This window comes from Neopelma chrysocephalum, unplaced genomic scaffold, assembly GCF_003984885.1.
Source record: "Neopelma chrysocephalum unplaced genomic scaffold, ASM398488v2 Primary Assembly neopelma1_26, whole genome shotgun sequence".
NCBI classification, from domain to species: domain Eukaryota; kingdom Metazoa; phylum Chordata; class Aves; order Passeriformes; family Pipridae; genus Neopelma; species Neopelma chrysocephalum.
In genome coordinates this window covers 23,248,383-23,260,532 of record NW_020897695.1, presented here as the reverse complement: position 1 = coordinate 23,260,532, position 12,150 = coordinate 23,248,383, and the positions used below count along the sequence as shown (strand labels likewise).

Sequence of the window (12,150 nt, the reverse complement as noted above, 5' to 3'; positions counted from 1 at the left end):
TGTTTTTAGCAAGCAGCTATCTTCCCTTCTTTCCCCCTTCTGTGGGGACTACTTCTTAAGTGAAAGTAGTCATTTTGGGTTACACTGATAAAAGATTAATATACCTTCCTCTCCCCAAAGAAATCTGGTGGCATTACATCTAGATAGCTTAGCAAGTAGAACATTAATAAAAGGTGTAGGTTCACAGCTCTGCATGTTCCCTTCTCTCTAGACACAACATAGACAAGGCATGCTGCAGCTGCCATAAGAACTCACAGCCTTTTATCTTCCAGGGAATTCAAAAGCCTGCTGCAGTATCAGGTAGGTTTTGATTTTTGCACTGATGCAAATGCATTGGAGATCAGGTACATGTTATTGTAAAGATTATTTTGCTCTTGTTCAAATAAAGGAGTACATGGCTTTTACAAACTGAGACCTTGACTGTTTATTTAAAATTGTACTCATATTTGCTGATCCCTTGATGAACTAATACCTGGTATTCCTCACTGGAAATACATGGATCTAACTAACCTCTTGGGTGCACCAGTGAGCATGAGCAAGTGGGAAGAGCTGAGATTCTTGCATCTTGACATAGCTGGATTTTCTGAAAACTCTTGCAGGGACCTGGTTGATAAAAAAGCAACTGTGAAATGTGTTTACTCATGTACTCCTCTGGGATGTCATTATGATTTTTTCCTAGGGTAAACATTTGCATTTTGTCTTGGTTTATAATGATACATAATAGCAATGCCTTAGAAGAGGATCTGACATGAGTGTGGCAATACGCTGATTCTCAAGAACAGTATGTTACAGTAGGTGTGAGAATGTAGGTGTGAGGTACCAGTTAATTATAAAGGTGGCAGAATGGCTCACTTTTGACAGATGGTGAATCTTTGGGGAATCTTTAGAGAGCATGGTTTCTCTAGCCAACTACTTCAAAAGATATAATTGCTCATAAGAAAGTTTTGGAGACACAAGGCACAATGAGTTGCAATAGCACGATGGCACCTGAGAATGATTCTCCGCTTCATTTCTTATTGTGTCTGTATTTGTTAATCTGCAGAGAAATAACTGTTTTTCAAAGTGCTCACACTGCAAAAGGAATATCCCGCAGCACGATAATCTTTCTCAACAGGTTTTGTCATGCCTAACTTGAATTTTACCTACACATACCTGTCAAGATCAGTAGCAAATGTTTATATACAGTAGAAACATTATATTGACAATTTTTTTATCATTGCAGGTTATCCATCAACTCACATCTTAAACAGGTCTAGAGGGGGATATGCAGATTTTTGAACTAACACTGTTGATACCAGTATGAGAGAAGGAAACCACAAAGAAGAATTAAAAATAATTTGTTCTTTTTTTACCTTTCTTCCCCCTCAAAATGGAAATCTTTCAAACTAGAGAAAAGAACAAAACACTGATTTCATTAAATAAGGAAACACTTTAGCCTGAGTGACAAAGTTGTAGAACAATATCACTGTGGGAAGACCAAGTCATAGTTGAGCTAGGTTAGTCATAGAATAATGCAACACACGCTAGTAAGAAAGGGAAGATAGGTGCCCTTACATTTCATAAACCAATAGCAGTACACTCTAAGCCCCTGCCATTTAAAAGTAGGCACTATGAATTGCGTTCCACCATCTGCTGCAGAACCATTGAAGATGTACATAGAGCAAATACGATTAAAATAAATTTCAATCCCTGGGTTTTTTTAATTAAAAACCCCCACAATTAAAATATATTATTTAAAGTTTCATACCAACACATGCTGGTAGGATTTTTTTTCGGTATATAACAGTTTTTCAAGTACATTAGAAATTTTGTGAATGTTTGTGATATTGATTTCTCTGGGCTTAACATTAGGCACTAAACGTGTTTGAGAGCAGTGACAGTTGCAGAATACTTGCAAGAGTTTCCAGAGGAGGAAATATATGTCATAAAGTTGATAACACTGTTTGCTAGATTCCAAGTGTGCTATACCTGTGAGCTGTATTTGATTATTTAGTGAGGATGAGAAGGGAATAAATCAGATGCAAATACACTGTGCCTGTCATTGTCACTTACCCTCCTAACACCAAAGTAACAGTCTTATTGATCCTCTCAAAGCTAGGGTAACATTTACCTATGAGCAGCAGTAGATAAACTTTGAATGCCACAAGAAAAATTTTGGGGGTTTTTCCCATAAAAATAAATGGAAGAGAAAAGGTTTTAAAGTTTTCTCATCTATTTAACAAAATTCTGTCAGTAAAAAAGGAGTAAACCTCCTTTCATCTTCTCTATTGTATTATTCTTCTGCTTGTAAATTCGAGTATGAGTTCCTTCTGGCTTACTCAGTAAAAGGATATCCATCCAAATTGAAAATATAAAGGTTACTGACATCCTGTAATTTGTGTGCTAACATAAAACAGACTTTCTAGCAGCAAACTGAGCATAATTTGAATAAGAATCATCTACTTGTTGTATACAATTTCTTAGTCATGTGCCAACAGAAGCTGTAGATTCACTTCAAAATGTGCATGAGAACTTAAAAAATTAGATTAGGCAGTGAGTTAATAAGTATATATTCCTCCCTGTAAGAGAACATTATAACACAAAGTGGCTGCTGATGTGGTTTCCTCAATATCTCATATTGCCAGGACTGAATAAATACAAGTGCTGCCAAATAAAAAACTAGCACTGTAGAAAACTGGTTCAGTAAAAAATTTAATGATGACTTCAATGATGTTGTGTTTATAGGAGATGTAGGCAGTAGCAGATCACAAAAAAATCAAATGGCAGAACGTGATAGATTACCCCAAATTGGGTAAGAGACAGTAGCTGGTATGGCTATACTCTAAAACCAAGTAAACACAGGGTGTGACATCTTAAGTGGCTTTTGTTGTAGGCTAAAGAAAGTTGAATTGTCCTGTACTTCTGTGGGTCAAAAGTATGCCCATACTAAGACATCCAGCCTGTTAAGTGGTGAACTCAGGAGCCCATGTCCACCTCATGACTTGGATAAACTTTGCATCTTCAAGTAGCGCAACACAAGTCATTTCACTCATGGTTAGAGCCTTCTTTCTCTAATGAGAAGACTGTCGTGAGAAGTTTCTCATTAAACAGGTTGACATTTATTAGAGGGTTTTTTCTCCATATTTAAGAGGTCACAGAAATAGTAGTGGGGAGGGTGCAGTATTTACACTTCCAGATCTAAGTATTTTGTTCCCAACACTAGAAACACAATCTCATTACCAAACTGGAAAATACTTCAGGGAAAATAATGCCCTTTAGAAATCTATCAGAAAACCTTAGGAAAACAAAAAAACAATGCATTGTAAATTTGCACATTTAAGTATATCTTTGCTTACGAATAATAAATTTTGCTAAGCAAAATGTGGCCTCTGATATTTGAGGGAAATTGGCATTTTAGCCTCAGTCATCTCTAACAGGAGACAAGATTAAATCACACACTGTTGAACTGCATCTTCTACTTGTAAACCGAATAAAGAAAAAGTGTAAATATGGAAACACTGCTAAATAATATTCTGGACTTCCAAAATATTCTTCTGTGGACATGAAGAGCTGTGAATTGACTTGGGTTTATGGTTCCTTTCCTAAAAAAAAAAAATAAAGTCTCTGAATTCACTAGGTTCAGCAGATCAGGAAAGTAGGTGAGAACATGCAAAAAGTCCTGTGTTCAGATCAGGCAGATTTTTAGTCACTTCATGAGAGAATCTTCTCATCTTCCAAATGAAGTAAAAATATACAGCTTATCCATGAATATCACAGTCTCCCAGTAGCTCGCCCCAGCCTAGAGGTCTGTGGTGCTTGATATTTTATAATTAAACAGTCTTTACTAGAAATGTTGAAGGATGTTATGATGTTCTGTCTTACCTGCCTACACTTGGCCTTGCAGCTTATCCCCACTTGTAGATAAACTGTAAGATAAAACCACTAAAAAAGAACAAAAAATAAATTAAATGCCACAAAAGAACAGTTGCTTGTCTTAAGAGACAAGGTCAGGGAGGCAGTCGGATGGGCAGCACAGATCACTCAGAACATATATGGTCATGGCTTGTAGAAAAACAGATCCATAATCTCAACTTTCCTGCCCTGTAAGCATCATCCACTTTTCCCTCATTATATATTGACCTCAGTTAAGTGTTGAGATTCAAATCTTTAGTTTACGCTTAAGGCAAAGACCATGAAATTTTAGCATTCTGCAGGAGTAAAATCTGTCATTTCTGAATTTAAATGTTACTAAGAATCTAATTAAATCAGCTTATTTGAGCCAGGATTGAGTAGAATGGAAGGAAAAGCCTTCTCAGTGGATCATGTAGGAGGCAGATGTATGATGGCTCTCAGCTGATCCATGTCTGCATGGTGACATGATAATTAATGAGGAAACCTGCAATAATGGCTAGCTTTGCTATGTATGAGTTTGGCTGACTTGGCCTTACCCTAATATTGGAAAATGTTGCTGTGACTGTAATTTAAGACTATGGCTATTTTTTTGCTTCTCACCTCACTTTCAAACATCACTCCTAGGTCTTTTTTGGTTGTTGATTGTTTGTACACTTAAGTTGCATTTGCTTTAGCAGTGAATGCATGAAGTCATACTGAAGAGTTCATGGGAAATACCAGTCTTTCAGACTTTGTTTTTATCCCAAAGTAGTACAAAAGTTAAAAAAAATCTCACTTTTGGTGAACGAAATACATTCAGTTTTAAGTTCAAGGTTAAACTACATTTCCCTATAGCAGTACATTGCCTCATGGGGTTGTGGGCATATGAAACCACACTTTGCGCTATAAATCATGCTTGTACAGCAGGCTACATCTCCCCTGGGGCACACAGCAATGTGAAATTCCTATGATGAAGCAGATAGCTTCTTCAGAAAGCGATCCAGACACATGATGGGAAATTCTATCCTTCAAAGAATAGCCTAGAAATTAATAGAGCACTGAGATATATTTCTTATGAAGCACTGGGTCCTAAGCAAGATGTGTCATTTCAAACCAAATATTTGTGAAAAAGCATTTGATGTAGATCAACAAAATAAAAAGCTCATTCTTTGGTTGAAATCATTCAAAGTAGAATATTTTGTTCTGAGTTTTCAGGGGTCAGAATTTCCCTGCTGTGAGACACTGGATTATTATATTAATTATTGGCTCGGACCAACTCAAGTATGTGTATGTGGGGGGGAAGGGACAGATTAAATTTCACAGAAGTGAGGTGATACCCTGTCCCAAATCCCAGCCCCAGCAGACACCAGGCAACCCCCAAGCAGCTGCCAGTCAAAGGCAGCCCAGGAGCACTGCCCACATCCCAGCCCCTGACCCAACCCAGGATTGGCTGGCACACTGGAAGTCCCAGCTGGGGGCAGGTTGTGTGGCCACAGCAGGGCCAAAGCAAATGAAAGCAGCAACATGTACTCTCTGTGCTTGTTCAAACCCTGCCACCTGGACAGGTGGAAGCTGGACTCACAGGACTCCAGTGGTACCTATAATTTCCTCTTTTACTCTCTCTTTCTTTACTTCTTCTTCTCCTAATCTCCTTTCTTAATATTTTGGGTAGCTTGAGATTGGACGGTTTGGATTTTGCTAAATTGTATGGGTTAGCATGTGCTAAGTCAATGCTTTGTGGAATGTGGAATGTTACCCTTTAAACTTTTGCCAAATACTCTTATTTTCTAAAGTTTACCACTAAAAGTACCCCCTGAGAAAATGTGTGCAGCTTTTCTCCTATACACTCTCTCTTAAGGTGTTCAAAGAACCCAGGGCTCTTCTAATATATCTGGAGGGCGGATATTGTTGGAGCCTTGTATATTTTTAAAGCAAAACTTCTTTGGTGAGCTCATAGATCAGGGCCTGGGGTCTTACACCTGCCAGAAACTTCAGTATTGTAGATATCATATTCCCTACTGGAGAAATCAAATAACAAATATTTAGGTAATAAAGTGATACAAACTTACAGAACACAAGAATGTAACCAGTGATGAATATTTTCTTCTATAGAGTCTTCTAAAAATAAAAAGTAGAGCCCTTTGGAAGACTATTGCCAGATCAGTTTGTGACAATTAACCACTCTATTGTATGGCTCCATTTTTGGTGAATCCTGGAATGGATAAGAAATATTGACAGAAGAATCTAGTAATTTCCTTCAGTAGTCTGAGGGTTTTTTATAACCAAATTTGGAAAGTAAAATAAAATTTATATAAATATAATATATTAATATATATATAAAAATTATATACAGCCATAAATTTTCTGGAAGTATCTAGCAGTCATAATGAAAATTGAAAACCATAATTTCTGATTCTGCATGAATGCATCCCAATGCACAGTTCCTGTATAGCTTGAAATAGGGAGACAGTCCACTCTTCTGTGGAGGGAAGATTATCTCCTCCTTTTTACCTAGCACGCAGGAAGCCTGCAGCGGAGCCAGAAATTGATCCCAGCTCTCCTACTTTTCAGTTTTCTAACCTGAAGGTAAGCAAGGATGGCTCATAGATATTTAACTCATTGCTGAAAAATGCTACAGACAAGCCTCTTTTGCTGCAGGTACAATCAAAGCCACTGAGACTGTCAGTTTAAGAAACTGCCTTGCTTTCCATTACAAAGGAGGGAGGGAAGGGTTGATCTGCAACGTGGCTCAGTTGGATATAAGATAAAGTGGGAGGTGGTTTCCTTGCATTATACCTCCTGGATTAAATGGTACAACTCTCATTAACACAGTGAATTGACATGGAAAGTGGGCAGCAATCAGAAGTCAAAATTAAGTCTCAAAAGACTTCTGGAATATAGTGTCTATGAATTTACAAAGTTACTCTATTTTTTTTTGTTAAACTGCAGAGCAACAGGGTTGTGTTAATGTCTGCCTAGCTCTAACCTGGAAAGCTCATTACCAGTGCACTGAAGATTAGAATCTCCCGGTAAGACCAAATGTTTTCTCACAACAAAGGTTCCCTTTGTGATCAATACAAAGAGGTAGGCAGTTCACACACGTTAGAAGGAAAAGAAAAGAAGGTCCTTTTCTGGAAGACAGAAGAAGCAGCCAAGTCTGAGACTAAACACAGAGCTCTGAGATGACATTCCCTGACAAGTGGCACATTCACCCAAAAGAACAGTAGAACAATGGTGAAGTTTTGATGAAAGCAAGATCAGATTTCGCAACACTGGTGATTTTTTCCCTGTCCAATAAAGAAAAAGGAGGCAAAACACAACTACAGTTGTGACACTGAGTATCAATATAAGTATCTGGTACTTAAAAACTCACCTGAGGAAACAAGAAATTTGTCCTTTTCTAACATTTCAATAGCAAATACAAACAGGTGCAAAGATTCCACCAGAACCCTGCAAGAACATAACACTGAGAATAAAAATGAAGATGGAGTTAGTGACTAAGAACAATGCATGAATGCTTGTCACCGCTTGAAACAAACTAGTATAGAAAAAGACCCTGACATTGTCATCAGTCACCATGGGATGCTGAGAATTTGCTGAACCTGATTTTTCCAGTCTTACCAAGTAGTGGCATAAAAGGGTGGTCTATCACTTTTAACAGTCTTCATCCAGGTAAGTCCACGATACTCTGCTGTACAACAGAATCCTTTCTATGTCCACATCAAAGCTATTGTCAGTCTATTGGCCGGGATCTGATGCCATTTCAAAAAGCAAGTATGAAAACTAAAGAAAAGATTCCCTGCATTTAGTTATTGTGAAGCCTCAGTGGCATTTTTAGAGCCCATCAGTCATTAGAAAGCTCTATTGTTGGTGATATGGTGGGAAGCTATTTTTTGAGACTGAATCCCTGGGCTGGCACTCTGAAAACATGAATTCCCTCTTGAATGGACAAGTCTCCTCTTTCTTTTACACATCTGTTTCCTCTGTGCAATGAAAATATAATAATATTTCCTCTTGCCAATAGTGTCCTTTTAAGTTGCAAGATTTTTGTCCTTGTAACAAAAATTTTAAAGTCCTCTGCAACAGCTAGCACTGGGGCATCTTGTCCCTTCTCGAATCTCATATCTTTCAGAAATTAACCCTTTACCACATGTAACATGTGTTTGTGACTGTCAGAGACTGAAATAGTTAATGATTTATGTATTCTAGGATTGCCAAGGGACTTTTGCAGGCTTTTGACTTTTGCATTATGCCTCTGATGGGCAGTTGGGCCCATCCCTCCCTTCAGAGCTGAAGGTGTTGAACCCTAAAAAGGCAAGAAGATACCTCAGATGGGCAGTTGGACCCTAAAAAGGCAAGAAGATACCTCAGATGGGCAGTTGGACCCTAAAAAGGCAAGAAGATACCTCAGATGGGCAGCTGGGCCCATCCCCCTCTCTGCCAATCTTGAAAGGCGGGAAGCAGGCCAGACGCCTGTGCAAGCCCAGGGAGAGGCTGGAGGCTCGAGACATGGCCCGTGACACTGATCATGGATATGATAACTCATAGCTTCTTGGAGTGTGGGGGCTTCCCTCCTTCGCCCCCAGCAGATCAAGGCCACCACTTCAGCTGACGGACATGGAAGTGGCAACTGCCAGGTGTCATCGCTGGACCCCATGGGCGGTGACTATATGCATCTTTCCATCCTCATATTTTCTTTCCCTTACTCTCCCTTACCCTTACCCTGTCTTTCCTTTCTCTCCCTTATGCATTTTCCCCCCCCGAAGTTATCCCTATGCCATATTGCTATAAATGATATAGATGACAACACCCAACATGCTAACATACCTGTTGAAATGAAATTGTTTAAAATAAACTTTGCCAATATATTTTTTCAGACATCGATTATTTAGTGTCGTTTGACTTTAATCCACCCCAAGGGAATTATTGATAAAAACCTGATTTACCCCCCGCCTTTTCCTGGGGCGGGTTGTAACAGTGACCAAAAGTGAGTTTAGTATGATAGCACTGACATAGCCATCCAGCTGCTACTCAAACCATGAAAACTGCTCCATGAAACCACAAAAGCAATGTCCCCTCAATGCAACTATTAATCACAACAAAGTTTCTGAGATGGGCAGAAGGGAATCCCTTCATCCTGATCATTGATAAAGATATCAAACAAGACTGGCAGTAATATTGAGCCCTGGGGAACACCACTAGAGACCAGCCACCAGCTAGATTTAATCCCATTCAGCACCACTCTCTGGGCCCAGCCATCCAGGCAGCTTTTCTCTCAGTGAAGAGTACATACAAGATATGAGTGACCAGTGTCTCCAGGAGAATGCTGTGGAAGACGGTGTCCCTTCTGTGAATGTTCTCTGGACCAAGAAACTCAACCTTCTTCTAAATCGCTTAAATCTTTAGTTGTAGTTAGTAATTTGTCAGTTGGTACACCTACTGATTCTTTCCCCTTATTTCCTTTTAAGAGACCTTGAGGCTAATAAAAAGCTATGAGCAAAGGGATGAAAGAATGGGCTAGAAACATGCTTTATGCAGAGGATGGGTTATATACAGTGTCGCAGGGAATCTGTCGTGGGGTCTTGGTCCATGGGGGAAGAAAGACACACGACACGTAAAGGTAGTGAGACGAAGAGATGTCTGTCTGTTCAGCGTGGCAGACAGCCTTTTATTGAGCTAACTAACTTCACACACAACACAAACATATTCCTACAACAACATCCAGGAATCCAGCACCTGCACATTATCAAACCGTCTCAACCCTGTACTCCCTGCAACCCAAGGCCGTGTCCATGGAAACCATCTAACCAGCTCCACTGCTTGCATGGAACACGGCCTCAAACTTTAATTGTGGGGCTTCACCCCACGAATCCCCCTTTTCTGTAGTTGTGGAGCAAAGACTGCCCGTATCATATCCTGCAGGGCCCTTTTGCAGGAACGACACTAAACAAGGCAGCATCAGCACCACAACCACAATCACCAATCTTCCAGAAGTACAAGGCCCCTCCTATTGGCTGTGCAAGGATTCCTGGCCAGATTCTAATTTCTACAAAGGAGTTCTAAGTTGCTATTACAAATTAACAACATATGTAAAATTAGTAATAACATTTAAAGGTTGATTAGGAAATAACTGAAAAGCAAGAGTTACAACTCAAAGTTCCACAAATTGAGGAGAATCCTCTTGATGAACATAACCAAAACCTCACCAGGTTCCATAAGAGTGGAAATACTTATAGTGGGAATTTGAAGAGTTCATATACCATCCAGAATAAGGACTCACTATGGTTCAACAGAATCATGTTACACATTTTTTTTTTTTTTTTTAATGTAATCTTGACACTTACCGAAAGTATTTTTAAGTCTGCATTTCCACACAGTTTCTCTCTCTCACACAGTCTTTTTCCCAGCATACATAGGTGGCCACCTCAGTCATCCATCACTCACACACACATTTTAAGTATTTATTAGCTGTGTACTTCTTATCAGTCTCATTACTTGTGAGGGGAATGTACGCCACATTTGGTAACACTAAATTAGAAATCTTGTACAACTTTCCATGCAAAAGACAAGTACAACAGGAAAGGCCAGGATACCATCCTGGGAAGTTTCAAACTGTTTCATAGAACAAGGATACCCTTATTTTATCACAAAAATTCCATTTTCCACTCAGGGTACGTACACCTTTCCAAAAAGAACCAGGATCTCTAGGCGACTTCTGCAGGGGGCAGGACTACCCCCTTTTGTCTTCCCTCCTTCACCTTTTCCCGCTCTTTGCCCCCCCCTGCGTCTCCTGTGGAGAGGGAGGGAGGGAGGGGGAGGAGGGGGAATAGAGGTCGGGTTTATTCGGAGAAAAATCAAGAAGAGGAGTTAAATTGCCTTTGCTCTCCTCATGTCGCAACTTTAGCTATGTGGTTTGCAGAAAAAGAATGATACATAGGAGGAGAGGAACAGCTGCAGATGGACACGTTCTGGGGAGGGGGGGAGGGGGAGAAGGTGGTGGTGTAAAACAGGGGAGAAGACAGACAGGCCCCCACTGCACAGCCTAACACTGCGGCCGCCGCTGCCAGCCCGCCGCCCCTCATTCCGCTCGGGACCATGGCTGTCAGCAGCGCGGGGGAAACAGACCCCCCCGCCGTCCGCTGCGCCGGCCCTCGGGGCCGCGGCCGCGCCACCCGTAGCCAGCGCCGCACAGGGCACAGCGCTGCCTAAGGTCGGCGCCGCAGGCACCGGGCACGGAGTTGCCTCTGCACACGGAGTTGCCGCCGGTGCATATGTGGGCGCGCCGCTCGGAGCCGGGGCTACGGCAGCGATCCCGCCGGCCCCCGGCTCTGCAGCCCGCGGCAATGCGCCGGCCGGGGCCACGCACGGCACCACAACCGCGCATGGAGCCGCTGCCGATGCCGACAGCCCGTCGCCCCGGGCGAGAAACAGGAAGCCTCTTAAGGTGGAAACCAGTCACAGCGTTCATAAGATCGTTTCTCGGTCCATCAGTAGCACATTCATGCCGTAGCTGTCCTTGATTATCTTGGACAAGTACTGCCGAATCGTTGGCACCGCGTCCATCCTGCTGGGGCTGCTTGGTTGCCCCGGGCCCCGCTCCGCGACCTCCGACCCTGCTTCGGCTCCCTTCGGCTCCGCCCGGCCCCTCTTCTTTAGCACTCTAATGTCCTCCCAGGTAAAGCAGCCTCTCTCCCATTCCGAAGACACAACAGTAACAAGCGATGAAACTTAGCTTGATCGCGTCTAACACCAAGATGCCGTAACAAAGCTTTTCAGGCGATAAAAACATGCCTTTCGTTTGCACTCATGGTCTGCCCCCATAGTGACTAGGAAAAAAAATCTCAGGAGCTCACCTTGTGCCTTACCAAGTGCCAGATGCACTTGGGATTTCCAGGCAACTTTGTGCCTTCCAAGTGTCGGCAGAAACACTTGTGCCTTCAGGTGTGAACAAATAATCGGACCCGGATCCTGCAGCATCCCGCTGCTAAACAGCTCCTGAGCACCAAGACCTTGCTGCCTCGCCCCGCAGCTTAATTACCTCGGTCGTGAAACTCCAGACGACACGGGCAATACTCGACAGTCTTTTTCTGGTTCCTCACACGGGCTGCACCATTGTCGCAGGGAATCTGTCGTGGGGTCTTGGTCCATGGGGGAAGAAAGACACACGACACGTAAAGGTAGTGAGACGAAGAGATGTCTGTCTGTTCAGCGTGGCAGACAGCCTTTTATTGAGCTAACTAACTTCACACACAACACAAACATATTCCTACAACAACATCC

At 41.7% G+C, this 12,150-nt stretch overlaps 1 protein-coding gene across 1 annotated transcript in view; it reads right to left on the bottom strand.

Moving 5' to 3' along the window:
- Positions 1–11,338, bottom strand: part of ITPRID1 (ITPR interacting domain containing 1) — a 41,686-nt gene extending 30,348 nt beyond the window's left edge. The window contains 3 exon segments of the mRNA XM_027676114.1: positions 511–603; positions 2,053–2,110; positions 10,996–11,338. Coding sequence (XP_027531915.1) covers positions 511–603; positions 2,053–2,110; positions 10,996–11,338 — 494 coding nt within the window.
- Positions 11,339–12,150: the final 812 nt, after the last annotated feature.